Source organism: Musca domestica, unplaced genomic scaffold (assembly GCF_030504385.1).
Source record: "Musca domestica strain aabys unplaced genomic scaffold, Musca_domestica.polishedcontigs.V.1.1 1, whole genome shotgun sequence".
In the NCBI taxonomy this organism is placed as follows: Eukaryota; Metazoa; Arthropoda; class Insecta; order Diptera; family Muscidae; genus Musca; species Musca domestica.
In genome coordinates, this window is record NW_026712114.1 from 979,223 (window position 1) to 1,002,918 (window position 23,696).

The window sequence follows — 23,696 nt, forward strand, 5'->3', positions numbered from 1 at the left end:
TATAATATATCTCTAATAAGAATTAATAAAATTGTCCTGTTCTTATGCTAAAACTACAAATTATTTATCCGGCAGAAATTAATAGAAGTAGTTCCACGTTATTAAAGGCTTTCTCAGGCTCCTTTGTATGATTTTAAAGAGAGTACTTAGATATAGCAAGTTGTAAAGAATAGACGACTTGTTTCGCAAGTCATGACAGATAAAAGTATTGGAAATTGTGACCCTTTGTGGGTTAGGTAACAGAAGGGGTTCGCAGATATATATCATCTTCACAACAGATCCTGTATTAGCAAAAATATTTGGATGAGTGACATTTGAAGAGAGTTGGATGGTTATTTCGCTTTCTTTAAGCGTTTTGTTTTCAAAATCCTGAACCCTATGTGGAAGAGGTACCAGAAGAAATGGTCCGATTTCTACCATCTTTATAATAGATCTTGTGTTGATGGAAATATTGAGATGTACCAAGTCTGAATGGAACCGGATATTTATTTCGCGCTTTATGAACTTCATAGATATTAAAAATTGTTGCCCTTTGTGTGAGAGGTACCAAAAAGGAGTGGACCAATCTCTACCATCTTCACAACAGACCTTAGATTAATAAAAATATTGTGATGCAGGTAATTCGAAGAGAACCGGATGCTTACTTCGGATTTTATAGCCGTTGTTGTTATTCAAAACTTTGACCCTTTGTGGGGGAGGTAGCAGAAGGAGTAGTCCCATCTCTAACATCATTATAACAGATATTGTGTTGAAAGAAATATTTAGATGTGTCAAGTCTGAATGCAATCGGATGTTAATTTTGTGTTTTATGAGCTTCATGGATATTCAAAATTTTGACCCTTTATGTGGGACGTACTTGATGGAGTGGACCGATATATTCCATCTTCACATCAGATTAAAAAAAAATATTAATAAAGATATTGTGATGTGTGTAATTTGAAGACAATCGGACTATTACGTCATATTTTATAAGAGTTATAATTATTCATTTTTTGCCCCCTTGTGAGGGAGGTACCAGATGGGGTGAAGTAGCACTGATGCAAATATTAGAATTTGCAAAGTTGGAGCAAAATCCTTTCTCTTTCTGTGCAATAAATTATTTTCTTTGAAAATGTTGACATTTTGTGGAGGGAGGTACTAGAAACAGTAGACCGATATTGCCGATCTCCGAACTCGATCTAACTTTGACAATAATATTACGTAGTACCAAGTTTGGATGAAATCTGGTACTCCCCTCGAGACAGACAGACGGACGGACATCGCTAGATCGACTCCAAATGTCCTGAAACGGATTTAGTCCAAAGAGACCTAGGTTCTAAAACCGTTATTTCGATAAGGCACGTTTTGGCCGTATCAATTGATATATATACTCTCCTGCCATATGGCTGAGGGCATAATAAAATTGATTAATAAAAACATAACCTGAGAGCATTTGGTTTATTGTGTAAATCATGAAGTCTTACAGTTTTTAAACTTATCCCTTTGATAAAATCTCTCAGTCAAAAGGAATATAATATTGTAAACATATGATTGCACATTAAAATCATTCTAAAATCAAAAATTATCTAACACACTGATTTAAGTACACACGCAGGAAGGAATCCATATAAAGGAGTTTGTGTTAGATTATAAGAGGCTCGATAACCATCTTTATTGCCTTTGTACTGGATGTGCAATACTATTACTTTGCCACTGCTCCATTGCGGCCATCGTTGAGTCTGGTGGCCTTTTATCACCAAATTTTTATCATCGTCCAGTGAAATTGTTTCCTCTCTACTAGAACCATCTACAAATACGCTAGAGAATAGAATATAAAATAAAAAATTAAAATATTCACTTGATTGTGTCAGAGGTATATTTACTTAAGTTTCCCTAAAGAGGCAGATTCTGAAATAGACATTAAGGCTATTGCCATCAATGTACAGACAAAGAATATCTGAAAAATAAATATTACGAAAAAATTAATTAAACAATTTTGTTTTGCATATTTTGTTTGTGTTGGGATGCCGTATTTATTTCATTGTTGCATAGTCAGGTATTGTTTATGGGATCGGTTGTAGGATTTAGAAGAAATGTTAATTTTCTTTATTACGGCTGAGCTTGTTTTTATTATCGGAGATGTTTTTTTTAAAAAAAAACAATGGAACTTACTGAGAATTAGCGATTCATTCTAAATACATCTTATCTTTTGGTAAACATTGCCATTTTTCTCCACCACACAATGTATAAACATTGTTTTTATTAGCACAACATCAATGAAAATGAGCCTGACTATTTTGCAAAAATTTTATTTTATTTTAAACTTAATACCTTCAAAATCATTGTTATGCTGTCTTCTCTTGCAAAGGTGCGACTAGTTAGTTGTTAATAAATATCTTCACTATTTATATTAAAACATTTCTTATTTCTGACAAAAACTTGTTTTAGAGATCACCTTAATATCCATCCATCAGTCAATATATAACCATTGTTTTTATTAGTACAACATCAATGGAATTGAGCCTGACTTTTTTGCAACAACAAAACTTATAATTTTTTACATAATTAACTTTGTTTTATTTTAAAACTTAACACCTTCATAATCATTGCTATGCTATCTTCTCCTACAAATGCGCGACTAGTTAGTTGGTCATAAAATCTTCACTAATTACATTTAAACATTTTATTATATTCTGGCAAAAACTAGTTTTAGAGATCACCTAAACATCCAAAGGCGCACCTATTCACACATTTCTAAGTGCTTGTGGTTCCCAGCAAAATATTTGAATTTTTTTAAAAAAAAAGATTGAAGTTATTTGAAATTCAGTTGGGAAAAACCTATTTTTGCAGTTAATGGATAAAAAATGATATCCTTCAATTCCATATATGTTTTCTGTTTTTTTCCCTATATATGAATTTGTAAAAAAATTTAAAATAAACTGATTCTAGTGCAGAGTTAAAAGTCTGATTGAGATCAAAGAAAAAGAGTCGAATAATCAGAAAAGAATAGTTTTTTTATATTAAAATATGCAAACAAACTGACTGGCGTTTTGGATTAAGGTCCATATTCAAATATTAAATATTTAGAAGGGTTTAGGCAATAAATGTATTTATAATATATCTTAAAGAAATATAATTAATAAAAAATGTCCTGTTTTTAGGCTGTAGTTTTAGCCTAAAAATTTATTATTCCATCAGAAATTAATATAAGTAGTTCCACGTTATTTAAGGCTTTCTCTGGCTCCCTTTGTATGATTTCAAATTAAAATAAATATTACAACGTGGACTATATCGACTAATTCCTTCACTTTATATGAGATATGTGCAAATTTTTGGAAAATGTGGAAATAAGCGTGAGGTAAAAGATAAGTGGACCGAAGTACTCCATTTTCATACTTCATTTAATACTTATAAAAATATTGAAGAAAATCGAAGATTTATATCTAATTTTATGTGAAATCATAAAACTTCGATTGATTACATAGTCATATCAGATTTCTGGTTAAGAGAAATATTTAGACAAAGCAAGTTGTAAAGAATAGCCGACTTGTTTCGCAAGTTATGACAGATAAAAGTATTGAAAATTGTGATCCTTTGTGGGTTAGGTACCAGAAGGGGTTCGCAGATATATAACATCTTCACAACAGATCCTGTGTTAGTAAATATTTGGATGAGTGACATTTGAAGAGAGTTGGATGGTTATTTCGCTTTCTTTAAGCGGTTTGTTTTCACAATCATGAACCCTATGTGGGAGAGGTACCAGAAGAAATGGTCCAATTTCTACCATCTTTATAATAGATCTTGTGTTGGTGGAAATATTGAGATGTACCAAGTCTGAATGGAATCGGATATTTATTTCGCGTTTAGATAGATATTAAAAATTGCTACCCTTAGTGGGAGAGGTACCAAAAAGAAGTGGACCAATCTCTACCATCTTCGTACCAGACATTAGATTAATAAAAATATTGTGATGCACGTAATTTGAAGAGAACCGGATGCTTACTTCGGATTTTATAGCCGTTGTTTTTATTCAAAACTTTGACCCTTTATGGGGGAGGTACCAGAAGGAGTAGTCCCATCTCTAACATCATTATAACAGATATTGTGTTGATGGAAATATTTAGATGTGTCAAGTCTGAATGCCATCGGATGTTAATTTTGTGTTTTATGAGCTTCATGGATACTCAAAATTTTGACCCTTTATGGGGGAGGTACTTGATGAAGTGGACCGATATATTCCATCTTCACATCAGATTCTGGGTTAACAAAAGTGTTGTGATATGTGTAATTTGAAGACAATCGGACTATTACGTCACATTTTATAAGAGTTAAAATTATTCATTTTCATTAATTTTGGCCCCTTGTGGAGGAGGTATTTGATGGGGTGAAGTCACTGATTCAAATATTAGGATTTACAAAGTTGGAGCAAAATACCTTCTCTTTCTGTGCAATAAATTATTTTCTTTAAAAATGTTGACATTTTGTGGGGGAGGTACTAGAAAGAGTGGACCGATATTGCTGATCTCCGAACTCGATATAACTTTGAAAATAATATTACGATATACCAAGTTTGGATGAAATATGGTACTCCCCTCGAGAGTTATGGTGCGCATCAGCCAGACAGGCAGACGGACGGACAGCGCTAGATCGACTCCAAATGTACTGAAACGGATTTGGTCCAAAGATACCAAGGTTCTAAAACCGTTATTTCGTTTGGCTTTGAAATATGACTGTGGGCATAATAAAATTGATTAATAAAAACATAATCTGAGAGCATTTAGTTTATTGTGTAAATCATAATAGCCTTACATTTTTTAAACTTATCCCTTTGATAAAATCTCTTTGTCAAAAGGAATATTGTAAACATATGATTGCACATTAAAATCATTCTAAAATCAAAAATTATCTAACAAGCGATTTAAGGACTTGCACAGGAAGGAATAAACTTAAAGGAGTTTGTGTAAGATTATAAGAGGCTCGATAACCATCTGTATTGCCTTTGTACTGGATGTGCAATACTATTTCTTTGCCACTGCTCCATTGTGGCCATCGTTGAGTCTGGTGGCCTTTTATCACTAAATTTTTATCATCGTCCAGTGAAATTGTTTCCTCTCTACTAGAACCATCTACAAAAACGCTAGAGAATAGAAAATAAAATAAAAAATTAAAATATTCACATGATTGTGTCAGAGGTATATTTACTTAAGTTTCCCTAAAGAGGCAGATTCTGACATAGACATAAAGGTTATTGCCATCAATGTACAGACAAAGAATATCTGAAAAAAAAAATATTACGATCAAATTATTCAAACAAATTTATTTTGCATATTTTGTATGTGTTGGGATGCCGTCTTTATTTTGTTGTTGCAAAATAGTCAGTTATTGTTTATGGGAGCGGTTGTAGGATTTGGAAGAAATGTTAATTTTCTTTATTACGGCTGAGCTGGTTTTTATTGTCGAAGTTGTTTTTTCAATAACTACTAAATATTCCTCCGACAAAAAAAAAAGAAAAACAAATGAACTGACTTGTCTTTTGGTAAGCATTGCCATTTTTCTCCACCACACAATATATAACCATTGTTTTTATTAGCACAACATCAATGAAAATGAGCCTGAGTATTTGCAACAATTTTATTTTATTTTAAAACTTAATACCTTTAGAATCATCGCTATGATGTCTTCTCTTGTAAATGTGCGACTAGTTAGTTGTTCATAAATATCTTCACTATTTATATTAAAACATTGTTTATATTCTGGCAAAAACTTGTTTTGTTTTTATACCCTCTACCATAGTATGGAGGGTATATTAAGTTTGTCATTCCGTTAGTAAGTAAGACCCCACAAAGTATATATATTTTTGATCAGCATAAAATTCTATGTCGATTTATCAGTGTCCATCCGTCTATCCGTATGTGGAAATCACTCTAGCACCCGAACGAAATGAAGTAGGTTGATAAAATTTTACTCAAATGTGTATTATGTCTGCAGGACTGTTGGTATTGAAAATGGGCCATGTAGGTCCACGTCTTCGTATAGCCCCCATATAACGGTACCTCCCGATATGTGGTATTTTGATGACTTTAGCGTCATTATTTACCGGAATTGTTTCATATTTCGCATTGGAAGTTCGTAATGGATACTACAGCCTATGAAAGAAAATTGTATGTTCAGGTTCACGTCTTCGTATAGCCCCCATATAACGGCACCCCCCCCCCCCCCCCCCCCCGATATGAGGTATTTTGATGATTTTAACGACATTATTTACCGGATTTATTTCAAATTTTGTATTTGAAGTTCGTAATGAATACTTCATCCTATGCCAGAAAATTGTCTCTGCAGGATTATGACAAATCCCTGTGCAGGATTATGACCATAATATACGGCTACATTCGGCATTTTTAAGATTTTAACAGATTTTTTTACGGATTTTATATTTTTGAAAATTGTTAAATTTGTACCAAATGGTCCGGCCGAACTTACAGATTTTTTACTTGCTATTAGTACAACATCAATGGAATTGAGCCTGACTTTTTCGCAACAACAAAACTTACAATTTTTTACATAATTAACTCTGTTTTATTTTAAAACTTAACACCTTCATAATCATTGCTATGCTATCTTCTCCTACAAATGTGCGACTAGTTAGTTGGTCATAAAATCTTCACTAATTACATTTAAAAATTTTATTATATTCTGGCAAAAACTATTTTTGGAGATCACCTAAACATCCAAAGGCGCACCTATTCACACATTTCTAAGTGCTTGTGGTTCCCAGCAAAATATTTGAATTAAAAAAATAAAAGATTGAAATTATTTGAATTTTAGTTGGGAAAAACCTATTTTTGCAGTTAATGGATAAAACAATGATATCCTTCAATTCCATATATGTTTTCTGTTTTTTTCCCTATATATATAATTTGTAAAAAAATTGTAAAATAAACTAATTCTAGTGCAGAGTTAAAAGCCTGATTGAGATCAAAGAAAAAGAGTCGAATAATCAAAAAAGATGGCGCTCGGGTGAGTTTAAAGAAGTTTATTGGACAAAAATACGGAAATCTCTTTAAATGTATTATTTAGTTTTTTTTTTTATATTAAAGTTTTACTGCAAAATATGCAAACAAACTGACTGGCATTTTGGCCTAACTCAGGATTAAGGTCCATATTCAAATATTAAATATTTTGAAGGGTTTAGGCAATAAATGTATTTATAATATATCTCAAAGAAATGTAATTAATAAAAAATGTCCGGTTTTTATGCTAAAACTAGAATTTATTATTCCATCAGAAATGAATATAAGTAGTTCCACGTTATTTAAGGCTTTCTCTGGCTCCCTTTGTATGATTTCAAAGATATAAATATTACAACGTGGACTATATCGACTAATTCCTTCACTTTATATGAAATATGTGCAAAGTTTTGGAAATAAGCGTGAGGTAAAAGATAAGTGGACCGAAGTATTCCATTTTCATACTTCATTTAATACTTATAAAAATATTGGTATGTGCAAAATTTGAAGAAAATCGAACATTTATATCTAATTTTATGCGAAATCAAAAAATTTCACAATCATGAACCAGAGAGGTATCGGAAGATATGGTTCGATTTCTACCATCTTTATAATAGATCTTGTGTTGGTGGAAATATTGAGATGTACCAAGTCGCGTTTTATGATATTAAAAAATTGCTACCCTTTGTGGGAGAGGTACCAAAAAGGAGTGGACCAATCTCTACCGTCTTCACACCAGACCTTAGATTAATAAAAATATTGTGATGCAGGTAATTCGAAGAGAACCGGATGCTTACTTCGGATCTTATAGCCGTTGTTGTTATTCAAAACTTTGACCCTTTATGGTGGAGGTACCAGAAGGAGTAGGTTTATATGAAATCTGGTACTCCCCTCTAGAGTTATCAGTCGGAAGGACATTGCTAGGTTAACTCCAAATGTCCTGAAACGGATTTGGTCCAAAGATTAGACACGTTTTGGTTTTGATATATACCCTCTCCAGCCATATGACTGAGGGCATAATAAAATTGATTAATAAAAACATAACCTGAGAGCATTTAGTTTATTGTGTAAATCATAATAGCCTTACATATTTTAAACTTATCCCTTTGATAAAATCTCTTTGTCAAAAGGAATATTGTAGACATATGATTGCACATTAAAATCATTCTAAAATCAAAAATTATCTAACAAGCGATTTAAGGATTCGCACAGGAAGGAATGCTTTTAAAGGAGTTTGTGTAAGATTATAAGAGGCTCGATAACCATCTTTATTGCCTTTGTACTGGATGTGCAATACTATTTCTTTGCCACTGCTCCATTGTGGCCATCGTTGAATCTGGTGGCCTTTTATCACCAAATTTTTATCATCGTCCAGTGAAATTGTTTCCTCTCTAGTAGAACGATCTACAAAAACGCTAGAAAATAGAATAGAAAATAAAAAATTAAAATATTCACTTGATTGTGTCAGAGGTATATTTACTTAAGTTTCCCTAAAGAGGCAGATTCTGACATAGACATAAAGGTTATTGCCACCAATGTACAGACAAAGAATATCTGAAAAATAAATATTACGAAAAAATTAATTAAACAAATTTATTTTGCATATTTTGTTTGTGTTGGGATGCCGTATTTATTTCATTGTTGCATAGTCAGGTATTGTTTATGGGATCGGTTGTAGGATTTAGAAGAAATGTTAATTTTCTTTATTACGGCTGAGCTGGTTTTTATTATCGGAGATGTTAAAAAAAAAAAAAAACAATGGAACTTACTGAGAATTAGCGATTTATTCTAAATACATCTTATCCTTTGGTAAACATTGCCATTTTTCTCCACCACACAATGTATAAACATTGTTTTTATTAGCACAACATCAATGAAAATGAGCCTGACTATTTTGCAACAATTTTATTTTATTTTAAACTTAATACCTTCAAAATCATTGTTATGCTGTCTTCTCTTGCAAAGGTGCGACTAGTTAGTTGTTCATAAATATCTTCACTATTTATATTAAAACCTTTTTTATTTCTGACAAAAACTTGTTTTAGAGATCACCTTAATATCCATCCATCAGTCAATATATAACCATTGTTTTTATTAGTACAACATCAATGGAATTGAGCCTGACTTTTTGCAACAACAAAACTTATAATTTGTTATATAATTATTTTTGTTTTATTTTTAAATTTAACACCTTCATGGTGATAAAAATCTTCACTAATTACATTTAAACATTTTTTATATTCTGGCCAAACTAGTTTTGGAGATCACCCAAACATCCAAAGGCGCACCTATTCGCACATTTCTAAATGCTTGTGGTGCCCAGCAAAATATTTGAAATTTTGAAAAAAAGTTTGAAATTATTTGAAAAAGTTAGGAAAATCATATCAATCATGTATCGTATCAAGATGCGAAAATGGACAACATCGGCTTACGCCATCAAGTACCACTCCCAAAAAAGGGTCAAAATTTTGAATAATTATAACTCTTATAAAATGTGATGTAAGTGTCTATTCCGAAATAAGCCTCCGATTCTCTTCAAATTACACGCATAACAAAATTTTTATTAACCCAAGGTCTGGTGTGAGATTGGGATATATCGGTCCACTCCTACATTTTGCGTATCCATGAAGCTTATAAAATGCGAAAAAAAACATCCGTTTTCATTGAGGCACATCTCAGTATTTCCACAAACACAAGATCTGTTATAAATATGGTAGAGAGCGGACCATTCCTCCTGGCACCTCTCCTACAAAGGATCAAAGTTTTGAATAGCCAAAATGCTCAAAGAAAGCGAAATAAGCATCCAACTTTGTTCAAAAGTCATTCATCCAAACATTTTTGCTAACGCAAGATCTGTTGTGAAGATGATGAAAAAAGGCGCTCGGATGAGTTTTAAGCAAGTTTATTGGACAAAAATGCGTAAATCTCTTTAAATGTATTCTTTACATTCCACATTTATTTTATTTTAGACCTGTATAATAGTTTTTTTTTTTTGTATTAAAGTTTTACTGCAAAATATGCAAACATACTGATCGGCGTTTTGGATTAGGATCCGGATTAGGGCACATATTCAAATATTAAATATTTAGAAGGGACATATGTATTTTCAGATTTTATTTATATTATATCTTAATTAGAAAAAAATATCCTGTTTTTATGCTAAAACTACAACTCTTATTCGCTTCTTTATGGCCAGTTTACTCATCAATTTGAAGTCATATATTTTCTATTAATAAAAGTGATTAATCAGAACAAAACTTAATGAGAGTATTTAGTTTATAGTTAAAATCAATGTAGCCTTAAGTTATTTTTTTAATTATTCCTTTGATAACATCTGTTTGTTATGAACGTTGTAAACATGTGATTAAAATTACCCAGAACATGATTTTAAAACCCTTACAGGATAATGTGCAATGAAAGGATTTTGTGTAGTATATTTAGAGTCTGGATAAGCATCTTTATTGCTTTCGCTTTGTGTACGCAATACCATTTGCTTTTGGTCCATTTTTGGGCATTCCGCATCCTTGTTTCCTGAATCGCTACAAAATACAAAAAAAAAAATTATATATGTATATAAATATATATATATATATATATATATATATATATATATATATATATATATATATATATATATATATATATATATTACTACGGCATATTTACCTAGGTTGCCTCATAGAGGCAGATTCTGACGTAGACACTAAGAATATTGCCATTAATATACACACAAAGAATATCTGAAAATATTACGAAAGACAAAAATAGTCAAGTATTTTATGTGGGAGCGTTGATAAGATTTAGAACAAATGTTAGTTGCTTGTGGTTGGACATAAAAAGTTTTTGTCCTCGGTATAGTTGAAAAACTCCTTAGATAAATGTTCCCCTGATAAAAAAAAAACGAACTGACGAGGATTGGTGGCTCTTTCCAAAATTATGTCTTCTTCTTAATAACATTGTCACTTTTTTCCAACTGGTAAATATTTTAAAATTTTGTTTTATTTTTAAACTTAATACCTTCAAATTCATTGTTATTCTATCTTCTCTTAGAAATGTGCGACTAGTTGGTTCGTCATAAAAATCTTCACTATTTATATTAAAACAGTTTTTATATTCTGACAAAAACTAGTTTTAGAGATCACCTAAACATCCACATTTCTGAGTGCGTGTGGTATCCCAGCAAAATATTTGGTATCGAAAAAAAAAAAAACTTTGAAATCATTTTAAATTCAGTTGGTAAAACCTGCGCGAATCTACAATATTTGTAATATTTCTCGGTACCATAAAGGGAAAATCGGTTATCGTAGTAAATTTTTTTTACATTCCTGCAGTTTTGGAACACATCATGAATGTTTTTGTGGTCTTTGGACAATAAATTTTTAAATTTTAGGATAAAACAACCCTCTATCTCGTAAAATATTTTGTGGAATAACCCTATAATAAACGGAAATATTTTTCCAATACAAGAATTTTCAACGCCCAAAAAATGAACTTTCTCAGTTGGCACCATTGAAATCATGGTAATATCAAGAAGATAATGTAATTTCAAATAAGCATGTCCATCTCTGTCATTTTCTGTACTTTCCATTGTCAAATTTCATTAATAAAATGTTGTCAAATAAAAAATGTTGTCATTTATCTGACATTTACTCGAGACAGAACTTTACCAGTTTAAGATGTCTAGTCATAATGCCAAGATGCTTATGAAGAACTAAAGACTTCAAAAACCCATCAAAACAACTGTCGTCAACCATCTTAGCAATCGACAGCAAATAATCGATTTTACCTTTTAAGCCGATAAGTCAAAACTCGGCCTCTAAATCCCTATTGCCAATTGCCAAACGAACGAAAAAAACGACAGACGTGATACGGTCTGGCAAATTTCTTTAAGTTGATTGTCGTTAGAAGATTTGTCCAAAAAAAAACGAAGAAAATCCGTGTAAAATTGCAAACAAAACCAAGGCCAAGTTACCGAAAGCAAAGAAGAAAAAGCAAAAGCAAATATATCATTAAATCCTTGCTCAACTAACATAAAATACGTAAGCAATTAGAAATTAGTGCCCGTTGTCATAATTTACACAAAGCTAACGAAACGACAGAGAGAAAAAACCAACAAACAACAACAAATTGTGAAACTCCAATTGTTTGTGCATGTATTTGTGTTTTGTAGCTTGAAAAAAGGTAAATTATTGAACAGTGGTTATTTTCTCAAAAAAAAGTGTGAATTCTAATTGTTTGAATGAAAGAAAGCTAAAAAAATTAAAGGAAAATAGCGAATAAGCAGAAAAACGGTAATTTACAACAAAACCCAACCGCAAACAACAACAAAAATAAAAAGAAAGAAAACGAAACGAAGTATACGTAATTTGGTCATATCATATTGCAAAAGCAGAGAGAAAAAAGAAGTACAACAAAAACAACAACAGCATCAACTCTAATACCAACAACAACAACACTAAGCCACAACATTAACCCACCAGCACAGTGAGCAATAAAAAGAACAAGTGACGAATGGAGGGGACCTTTTAACAGCTTGAACTAAAACGTTTTTCTGTGCTGCTGCTATTGTTTATAAAACATTGTATGTGTGTCAGTGTGTTTGTTTTGTTGTTGCAAAACAAAAACCAGTGCAATTTTAAGAAACAAGAAATATTTAAAATATTTTTGTTATACGGGGCATTAAACCACCTAGAAATTATTACTCTCTTTAAGGTAAGTAGTTGCCAAATGTCACAATATGTATTTATTTACAGTTATATACTTCCTTTTTGGCGAATATTTTGTGTTTGTTTCTTGTGCGTTTCATGACAAATAATCTCTCGAGAGTTTTTTTCTTTTCTCTCTTGCCCGCTTTTTTTTTTGCAATCAATTGAGAACAAAGTTGCCACCTACACAAAACCACCCTGCAAAAATCCAATTGGAACTGTCATTGTGATATCATGTGTAAGCCATAAGAATTATTCTTTCGACCAAAGTAAAGTAATATTGTGCTAATTGTTTTATAAATATGAACTTTTTATTTATTTTAATTATTTTTTATATAGTTAGAAATGTCTTAAATATTGAAATGCGTGACGTCTGTCGGCGTTTTGCATGCAGCATCACGAAATACAGGTTTGTTTGTTTTTCATAGAGGAATTTAAATGGAACATTTATAATTGTTTTTTTTTCTATAGAAATGAGAGGCGAAAAAGAAAGATGAGGTCGGTATTTTGAGGCGTAGTTGATTTGTCATTGAGGATTTTAAAAGGCCTTGATCTAGCACAAATGATCAAATCTAAAGACTAGAGGTAGAACGTAGATAAGAACTTACCCGACTTCTTTCCTAATTTCGTGTGGTAGTCCAGGTAAAACCACCTGTAGAAGAAAGCAATATGCATGGGGAGTTTAACGTCACATGCCCAGGCAGCATCAACGACAACTGCAGCCAGAAATTCTTTGAGAGGAGATTTTGTTGAGTTTTTGTGGTAGCTATGCCGAGAGCCATTTTCAATCTTCAAAGGCCAAAATCATTCTATACCAAAATGTCCTTGCAGAAGTCATGTCAAGTCATCTAAATTCGAAAGACCTAACCAATGAGTTCTAACATTCGCATAAACTTCAAAATCCAGCCGAACTTATTCTTGGCTGGGTGTTCAAATTGTTTCCAATCAGTCCTAAATCTCCCAAAATCCACAATCTCAGCCGATTATGCTTTGCAGAGAAATAAGTAATTCTATGTATCACGATCAAAATCTATCATACCAGGCCGTTCCGTAGCAATAGTAAGGCCGGCTGGTAAAAAATGTATATTCTCTACATAAACTCAATGTTGGGTACTCAGAAAACTATTCTCCCGGCGACAGGCAATTGGGAACAAATCACTCGATTGTGTCTTCAAATTGTTTCCAGTCAGTCCTAAGTCTCCCAAGATGCACAATCTCAGCCTATTCTGTATATCGATTAGGCCTTGCAGAGAAGCAAGTAAATCAATGTATCACAATCAAAATCTGCTTAGCAGAATCCATCATACCAGGTCATTCTGTAGCAATATTAAGGCTGACTGTAGCTAGTAAGGCTCTACAGAAATTCAACGTTGGCGTTTAGCAGCAAAAAAAGTCCCAAACAGGAAAAATTGGATTTCAAAACCACTTGGAAAAATGTCATCAAACCCACTTTGCATCATACCCTGATTTTGCGTATACAGGGTGAGATGAAAAAACTGCAACCAACTTCAGACTGCTGTCATTTTTAAGTCACTCGTCCGACAGCTATTAAAATTAGTCCAGTGACAGCTCATTGCATTGTTTACAAGCCCACAAAAGCATTTTAGTGAAAATTTTCCAGAAAAAAAGCTCGACGTCAAGAATGTGGACAAAAGGAAACATCAACATCAGCAGAAATGGTTCGAACAGTAATGAAGCGACTTGATCGAAACCCGCGTCGCAGTGGCCGAAATATGGCAATATCCCATTCAGAAAATATTGAAAAATGAGCTCGGGGTAAAGCTATTGAAATCGCAAAAAATACAAGAACTTACACTGCAACTGAAAGATAATAGAATAAAAAGGGCTAAAGAGTTGCTTCGATTGGCCGAAAGTGGGGAACTGCCGAATTTGGCTTTCTCCGATGAGAAAACAAAACATTCGTTGTCCAGCAGTTTGTAAACAAACAAAATTATCGTGTTTACTTGCCGAAGAGGTCAGCTGAAAATGTGCACCTTCGAGTGGCCACCAGAACTCAAGCGCCGGCCATGGTGATAGTGTGGGCCGCCATAACAGCCGATGATGGCTCTTCGCTCGTATTAATCGACCGTGGCATCAGAATAAATAAATATTATCGCGAAAATATTCTGAAGGGTGTATTAAAGCCTTGGGCACGCAACATTTTGGCCGCAGATCTTGGGCATTCCAACAGGACTCAGTACCATCGCACTCAGCACGCGCCACCCAAGAATGTTTTCAACATGAGATTCCTCGTTTCATTTCCAGCGCACAATGGCCACCAAAATCTCCGGATACCAATCCGTTGCTCTGGAGAGCAAGGTCCCATACCACGTTGGGCGCCAAGGACACAGTAACAACGTTTTAAATTAAAGAAAAGATAATTGTGTATTCCCTAGCTTTTAGATGAGATGAACGACTTGATTGTCTATCCCCCTCTTTTTATGCAATGTTAGGATGATTAGATATCCAGATTATTTATGATGGCAATGCCAACTACATTGCTATTTTAAGTTAGTAGTATATTCAAACTATTTCCAGAAAAGTAGAAATCATAATACTTCTAAAGCATTACTGCGGAAAAATTGCATCCTTCACCGATTTTCATTGCATTTTTTTACCGCAAACTACCTTCTCTACATCTCCCATACCCATGTTGAACAATATATATATATAAGTACACCTGTTTTTCTTCGTTTACCTCCATAGCTGTAATTGCAATTGCAACAATCTAATCAATCATTTCAATTCAAATTAATTTTGTAATTTCCTATTACAAAACTAAACAGTTTTTGTTGCAGTGACAGGGTTAGTCTGACGGCGGACAGCAATGTTCAGCATTCCCATCATGTTTTTATGACAGCAATTTCTCCGCCATCAATGCATGTTTACTTACCCTTTTTCGATTTGCTATTTATTCCCGCCCCATTGCCCTGCCTGTCTGCCGCTCCATTGACAATAATTTCATTTTGTAAATTACTTCCTACAACCAAAACGAAATTGTTTAAATTGTGTGTTGAGAAGAAAACAAATATTGGGTAAGCAAAAACCTGTTGACTATTTGTTGATCAGCTGAGTGTTGTTGTTTTTTTTTTTTTTGTAAATGAATTAACAAAAGAAAAGTCACAACAACACGCATCAGCAAAATCAGTGCTGTAATAAAAGTTTCTCTAGCAATGAAAAAATTCAATTCAATTCAAATTTTCCCAATTTTATTGACTCATGTTTTGAATTTGTTTGGGTTTTTTTCTCTCTATCTCTCTCGTTTTTCCTTAGTTCCGTGTGATATCGGTCTTTATAATTATACTTCATTATTTTAATTAAAATCAACAAAAATATATAATTATGTTTCTTGATTCCCTGTTTATGGCGGCACCAGCTATCTAAGCATCGGTGCCCATCAAAATACCCATTGCGGCTGCGCTCTTCACATGGAATTAAAATTAGGTTAAAGATTTGACTTTTTTGAAAAAAAAAGCAGATAAAAAAATAAAATCATTTTAATGAGTGTTTTGTTTGCATACATTATGCGTAGATACATTGGTGTTCAAAATTATTGTACAGAATAAAAAAACGAATACAAGACCATTATAAGAATATTAGAACCCTTGTGGATATACAGGATGAGATAAAAAGCTACAACGCCCTAATTTTTACATTTTTTTAAATTTTATTGAAAGAAAGCAAAAATGTCGGAAATAGCATCAAATTTTAAAATAAGTTTAGATTTGTTCGAATTGGTCACCTTTGGCACGAATTATGGTCTTCAAACAGCCAATGAAACCGTCACACGCTGTCCGAATGTTGCTCTGCGGTAATTTGGCTCATTCTCGGCGAAGCGCTTTCTTGAGGTGATAAACACTTTGGCATTTTCTAGTGCCAACCTTGCTTCTCAATATACTCCAGACAGTCCAACGGATTGGTATCCGGAGATTTTGCTGGCCATTGTTCGCTGGAAATGAAGCGAGGTATCTCATTTTGTAACCATTCTTGGATGGCACGTGCTGAGTGCGATAGTGCTGAGTCCTGTTGGAATGTCCAAGGTCTGCGGCCAGAATGTTTGCGTGCCCAAGGCTTTAGTATACCCTCCAGAATATTTTCGCGATTATATTCGGCATTTATTCTGATGCCCCGGTCGATTTTTTATACCCTACACCATAAGGTGGTCAGGGTATTATGTCTTTGTGCATTTGTTTGTAACAGGCAAAAGGAAACGAGATAGACCCGTAGTTCCTTTTGATGATCTGCATAGAATCACATTCTGAGTCGATTTATGCATGTCCGTCCGTTCGTCTGTCCATGTATTTTTGTAAACAAAGTACAGTTCGCATTTATTGCCCTATCCAGATAAAATTTTGCACAAATCATTTGTTTGACCCAAGGACGAACCCTATTGAAATTGGAGATAATCGGTAAAATTTAGATTAGCCATAAAATTTCGATAGCCCATATATATCTTCGTCCGATTTACATTTTATTGTGCACTAAACGTTTAATATACGCCCGAATAGTATGGAATTTTGCACATACAAACAAATTAGGCCTGAAAATCAGAATGCCAAATTTGATCGAAATCGGTTCAGATATAGCTATAGCTTCCATAGATATTGTTCATCCGATTTGTTGTTGTAGCAGTAGTACATGTGTGTGTTTGTGTTCTGCTAATCTGGTTCCAGCTCCAGGTTTAGAAATTCGGCCACTTTAACGGTCTGTAGCCAGAGATCCTCTGGAGTGAGTTGGGTAGGTTTGGCTGAGCAATTAAAAAGGTGTAGCGTATTGTGCGGGCCTGTATCGCACGCCGGGCAGGCGTCACGCACATCTTCATCAATTCGTGCCCAATACGAATTGAGGCGACTACACCATCCTGAACGTAATTGCGCCAAAACTACCCTGGTTTGTCTACACAGCTGAAGTTCTTCGGCTGCAATGGATGGGGGGTGGACTCCGAGGACGGCATTCACTTTATAACTGCTAATAGCATCCGCGACTGCATCGGTGTGAATGCCACTCAGACCTGCCTGATAGGCTTCTTGATCTAGAGGCTCTCTCTTGTAGCGCTGAACCTCCCTCTCTAGATCATGTATGTCCTTCCTGACACGCCTGGGTGGGGGAGAGTTATCCACCATATGATGGTTGGGATGACTCTCACGGTAACACCCAAGCAGGTACTGCAACGAAAGCATATGATTATGCTGACGTAAGGGAAGGACTTTCGCCTCCTCATGTAGATGGGCCACTGATGTCATGAGGAGGCACCCTGTCGCAGTTCTCAGGGCAGCGTTCTGGCAGGTCTGGATATTCTTCCACTGCGTAGCACTAGTATTCGCAGACCACACTGGACCCGCATAGTTGACCACAGACCGACCTATCGCGTTATAAGAGGTCAACAAGGTTTCTTTGTCCGCACCCCAAGAGCTGCCGGCTAGCGCCTTGAGGACCTTGTTCCTACTTTTCATCTTGTCGCAGATAGCTGTGGCTTGCGCGGACGACTTGAACATGCTGTCGAACGTTACCCCAAAAATCTTGGGGTAGTTCGTGGTCGGTATTAGATTCCCCTCGACCTGAACATTCAGCTGTGTTCTCATCTCCGCAGACCATGTGGTAAAGAGTGTGGCCGTTGATTTCGTGGCGGATATTTTCATATAATTTTGGGGTAGCTCGTGGTCGGTATTATATTCCAACCAACCTGCACATTCAGCTCGGTTCTCAACTCCGCAGGCCATGTAGAAAAAGGTGTGGGTGTCGATTTCGCGAAATAGGTGTTCAATCTTACACATATATCATCAATCATGGATAATCTTACAGCAAATAAGAAGGTATCATCAGGGAAAATCAAACCTTTTTTATACCCTCCACCATACTATGGAGGTTATATTAATTTTGTCATTCCGTTTGTAACTTCTCGAAATATTCATGTCAGACCCAACAAAGTATATATATTCTTAATCGGCGTAAAATTCTAAGACGATTTAGCCATGTCCGTCTGTCTGTCTGTCAGGTAGGCAGGTTAAATTCGTAAATGGGCCATGTAGGTAACGGTACCTCCCGATATTCGGTATTTTGATGATTTTAGCGACATTATTCACCGGAATTGTTTCAAATTCGCATATGTCATCGACCACTGGACCCGACGCCATGATCGTACAATCATCCGCATACGTTACGATCTCAATGCCGTCTGGAGGGCGAGGAATTCCGGAAAGGTAGAGGTTACAGTTCCGGAGATATCACCCCGCCTTGGGGAACTCCCTGTTTCACTCTACGGGCTTTGGACTTCTTGTTCCGGAATTCCACGTACGACTGGCGTCCACACATATAGTTGATTATCCAACGTTTCAAACTTGGCCGGAGGGTAGTTCTCTGTACGTCCTCAAACAGTGTGGCATGATTGACAGTATCAAATGCCTTTGATAGGTCAACGGCTACCAACACTGTTCTGTCACACGGCCTCTTCTGGTTCAGTCCTCTACTAATATGTGTGGAAATGGCGTGTAATGCTGTTGTGGTAATATGTTGTGGACGGAATCCATGCTGGTGGTTGGCAACTGTATAGCTTCCTCTAATGCTGGGGAGGAGTAAAGCCTCAAGAGTCTTTGCTACTGGCGACAAAAGCGAAATCGGCCTGTACGATTCGCCTTTACTGGCATCCTTGCCTGGCTTCAGTAGCGGGACCACCCGGCCCATTTTCCAGGTTTCGGGCACTATGATATGTACATCCGATTTGTTATTTTTGTCCTCCGCAGCCGTAATATGCACTCTTTAACAACAATATTTGGGGAAACTTATCAAATACAGCTCAAAAATACACTTGCTAAATTTTATCGAGATCGGTTCTGATTTGGATATATTTCCCATATATAACTTCGTCCGATTTACCTTTTATTGTGCACCAAACGTCTAATATTTGCCAAAATGGGATGAAATTTGGCACTTATGACCGAATTGAGTCTAGAAGCTAGTATTTCAAATTTGATGAAGATCGGTTCAGATATAGCTATAGCTCCCATATATACTGTTCATCCGATTTGTTATATTTGTTACCCACAGCCGTAATATGCACTCCGTAACAACGATATTCAGGGACATATATAAAATACAGCTCAGAAATATCTTTGCCAAATTTTATCGAGATCGGTTCCGATTTCGATATAGCTCCCATATATATCTTTATCCGATTTCAAATTAATTGTGCACCAAATGCAATACAATACAAGTCAATACAAGTCCGAATTTAAAATATACAAATGCTTCGGCATATTAAATCCTTTGAACTTTAACTTATAACTATAATCATAGCGTGTATGATGGAATTCTCCCATAAAAACTTTTAATTGTTATGCGGAGCTCTACTACATTAGCAAAGTGGTGTAGGGTATCATAAAGGTACTGGTCTATATTTGCCGAATGGAATATTGCGATATGTTCGGCTCACGAGCCATTTTTCGCCATTGCCACGCGGGTTTCGATCAAGTCGCTTCTTTACTTTTCGAACCATTTCTGCTGATGCTGCTGTTTTCTTCCGTCTACTTCCTTGACGTCGGGCTACGCTACCCGTTTCACGGTAACGAGCGATGGTACGAGACACAAAAAATGTATTCAAATTTAAATGCTGGAGTACCCTAACGAAAGCCACTTGTGGTTTTCCAGTCAAATGTAGAGAAATCACACTATCACGCTTGGATTCCATCACGAATAACTTTTTTTCTGGAAAATTCGCAGCAAAATGCTTTTGTACGCTTGTAAACAATATAATGTGCTTTCACTGGAATAATTTTAACAGCTGTCGGATGAGTGGCTTAGAAATGACAGCAGTCTTAAGTTTTTTGCAGTTTTTTCATCTTACCCTGTAATTATTAGGGTTCTATGGGTTTCTCTCAGAAGACCTTTTGGTCTTCCATGAGAAGAAGACCTATTGGTCTTCCATGAGAAGAAGACCTATTGATCTTCCACTAGAAGACCTTTTGGTCTTTTATGAGAAGACCTATTGATCTTCCATGAGAAGACCTATTGGCCGTCCATGAGAAGACCTATTGGCCGTCTATGAGAAGACCTATTGGTCTTCTATGAGAGGACCTATTGTCCTTCTATGAGAAGACCTATTGGTCTTCTATGAGAAGACCTTTTCGAAACTCTATGCGAAATTCGTACCCGAAAAATCCGTTTAAAGTTCGTGCGAACGTCATGATGATGATTCAATTTCTAAACAAAATGACAAATACACATATTATTCGCTTGTGTTAATCCAACTAACAATTCTCAGCGATTTGGATCTTTTAATTTCCGTTTTGGCTGGTATTTCTGTGCCAAAAAAAAAAAAAAAAAAAAAAACAACGAGCAATAACCAAATTGAAATGGCTGACTGATGAACGGTTAACAATTCCAAATTGATATTCTTTTTTTTTTTTTTGGTATTGTTGTTGTTGTTGTTTTCTAACAACAAACCAAACTTGTTATTATTTGTTTGTATCACTTTTTGTTTTGGCTTTCTGTTACCCTTTTTTTCTACAGTCAATCCTGGCTATATCGAATTGGCTGTTTAAACAGCAAGGCACGCAGCGAATTCGTTAAAGCCACTTTCCAAGATTTTTGGCTGCCCTAATTGTTAGGGAGATGTCCTCAATGGGAAGAAAGCTGCGGATAAGTTGTTAAGATTTGGCTCCAAGGGAGTCTGTTTAGTTTTGTTTCACTGCATTAAATCGGAATTGGAATTCTTATTTTGCAAAATGATTTCATTTGCTTTAACACTTTTTTTGTTTTCTTTTAAAGAAAACGACTTGACTCACTCACCGCCATTCCGTTTTGACTGAACTTTAATTGAGCTAGAGAATGTTTTGAGTTACCATACTTAAAATAGTTTTAAAGTTAATTAGAATAAAGTCGGGTTAATATTTTTAATACAAAGTCGTAATTTTTAATGTTTCACTAATAGGGTTATAGTTTTGAAACTAAGATTATAATGGGTGATTTAATGAAATAGCACTGTGCGAAAAAAATGAGTAGTTTGTGAAAGTAGATTTCAAAAAATTTGACACACATATCGGTGTTTCCTATAGGGAAGCATCGATGTAGCCAGAAATGTCTTCCAGGGCGTTCCACGAATATTGCCAAAGAAAATAGCATTAATATTTCCCATGAATACATAGGTGTCGCAACATATCCGAAATCTGGCAGAGAAGTTCTCTTCATTTTTAGGGTTTGAAAAATATTCGAGTTAATATTCCTTGGAATCCTTTCACTTTAAATATATAGTGTTTTCGCCATTACTGCCGACAAACATCCGAGAAATACCAGCCAAAACGGAAATTAAAAGATCCAAATCGCTGACAGTTTTTAGTTGTATTAACCCAAGCGAATAATATGTATATCTGTCATTTTATTTAAAAATTGAATCATCATCATGACGTTCGCACGAAATTTAAGCGGATTTTGCGGGTACGAATTTCGCATTTTTGTCAAAAAAAACTTTTTTATGAAACAAGTTATCATTCATTAGTCGAACTATACAAGGGATATTTGATGCCCTTTTCTACAAATAAGTCCAAAAACACAATTAAGATGTGCTCGTATCGGATCAAAATATTCTATAAATTCTATACGTCTCAGTGTACACCAAATCTCCACAAAAAAAAACCTTGATTTATGGTTAAAGCCGCACATTGTCTTAGTATTTTTGTAAAATAAGACATAATTTCAGGTGGACGACATCAAAAGCGAAAATATTCTGCTTTAAATTTTACCATAAGTCGCCAAAGACATATTATCTGTATGTACACTATACAGGGTGAGATGAAAAAACTGCAACCAACTTCAGACTGCTGTCATTTCTAAGCCACCCGTCCGACAGCTGTTAAAATTATTCCAGTGATACCTTATTATATTGTTTACAAGCGTACAAAAGCATTCTGGTGAGAATTTTCCGGAAAAAATGTTATTCGTGATGGAATTCAAGTGGGATAGTGTGATTTCTTTATATTTGGCTGGAAAACCACAAGTGGCTGTCGTTAGAGAACTCCAGCAATTAAATGTGAACAAATCTTTTGTGTCTCGTACCATCGCTCGTTAAAGTGATGCAGATAGTGTTGCCCGACGTCAAGGAAGTGGTCAGAATAAACACCAAAATCAGCAGAAATGGTTCGAAAAATAAAGAAGCGACTTGATCGAAACCGCGTCGCAGTGGCCGAAAAATGGCTCGTGAGCTGAACATATCGCAATATTCCATTCGGCAGATATTGAAAAACGAGCTCGGGGTAAAGCCATTGAAATTCCAAAAAGCACAAGAACTTACACCGCAAGAGAAAGAAGATAGACTCAAAAGAGCTAAAAAGTTGCTTCGCTTGGCCGAAAGTGCTGAACTGACGAATTTGGTTTTCCCTGTCTCCGATGAGAAAACATTCGTTGTCCAGCATTTTGAAAACAAACAAAATAATCGTGTTTATTTGCCAAAAAGGTCAGCTTAAAATGTGCAGCTTCGGTTAGACACCAGAACTCAAGCGTCGGCCATGATGATGGTGTGGGCCGCCATAATAGCCGATGGTCTATCTCGACCGTGGCATCAGAATAAATGCCGAATATTATCACGAAAACATTCTAGAGGGTGTATTAATAAAGCCTTGGGCAAGCAAGTATTTTGGCCGCAGGCCTTGGACATTTCAACAGGACCCAGCACCATCGCACTCAGCACACGCCACCCAAGAAGAATGATTACAAAATGAAGTCCCTCGCTTCATTTCCAGCGCAAAATGGCCACCAAAATCTCCGGATACCTATCCGTTGCACTATTGTGTCTGGAATATTTTGGAAAGCAAGGTTGACACTGAAAAATACCAAAATGTCGATCACCTCAAGCCAGCGCTTCGCCGGGAATTGGCCAAAATACCGCTGAGCAACATATGGGCAGCGTGTGACGGTTTCATTGGCCATTTGAAGGCCATAATTCGTGCCAAATGTGACCAATTCGAACAAATCAAAAACTTATTCTAAAATTTGAAGCTATTTCCGACATATTTTT

General features: G+C 35.1%; 2 protein-coding genes and 2 long non-coding RNA genes across 4 annotated transcripts in view; 1 reads left to right on the forward strand and 3 right to left on the reverse strand.

Annotated features, from left to right (window-relative positions):
* Positions 1 to 944: 944 nt before the first annotated feature.
* On the reverse strand, positions 945 to 3,022 carry LOC131806802 (uncharacterized). The gene is made up of 3 exons (XR_009344175.1): positions 2,311 to 3,022; positions 1,863 to 1,936; positions 945 to 1,797 (listed from the first exon to the last, which is right to left on the reverse strand). It is a non-coding gene; the product is annotated as an uncharacterized LOC131806802 (long non-coding RNA).
* A 1,729-nt stretch (positions 3,023 to 4,751) lies between these two features.
* Positions 4,752 to 5,790, reverse strand: LOC131801128 (uncharacterized). The gene is made up of 3 exons (XM_059119246.1): positions 5,635 to 5,790; positions 5,182 to 5,255; positions 4,752 to 5,116 (listed from the first exon to the last, which is right to left on the reverse strand). The coding sequence occupies exons 1-3, from the start codon at positions 5,644 to 5,646 to the stop codon at positions 4,882 to 4,884; spliced, it is 321 nt and encodes a 106-aa protein (XP_058975229.1). The 5' UTR covers positions 5,647 to 5,790; the 3' UTR covers positions 4,752 to 4,881.
* A 4,120-nt stretch (positions 5,791 to 9,910) lies between these two features.
* Positions 9,911 to 11,134, reverse strand: LOC131801155 (uncharacterized). Its single transcript, XR_009341721.1, has 3 exons — positions 11,004 to 11,134; positions 10,653 to 10,726; positions 9,911 to 10,525 (listed from the first exon to the last, which is right to left on the reverse strand). It is a non-coding gene; the product is annotated as an uncharacterized LOC131801155 (long non-coding RNA).
* Positions 11,135 to 11,817: 683 nt separating this feature from the next.
* LOC131806921 (ubiquitin carboxyl-terminal hydrolase 46-like) overlaps positions 11,818 to 23,696 on the forward strand; it is a 134,606-nt gene continuing 122,727 nt past the window's right edge. The window contains exon 1 of the mRNA XM_059131828.1: positions 11,818 to 12,698. The gene's annotated coding sequence lies outside the window, so the exon portion shown is untranslated. The remainder of the gene's footprint in view (positions 12,699 to 23,696) is intronic.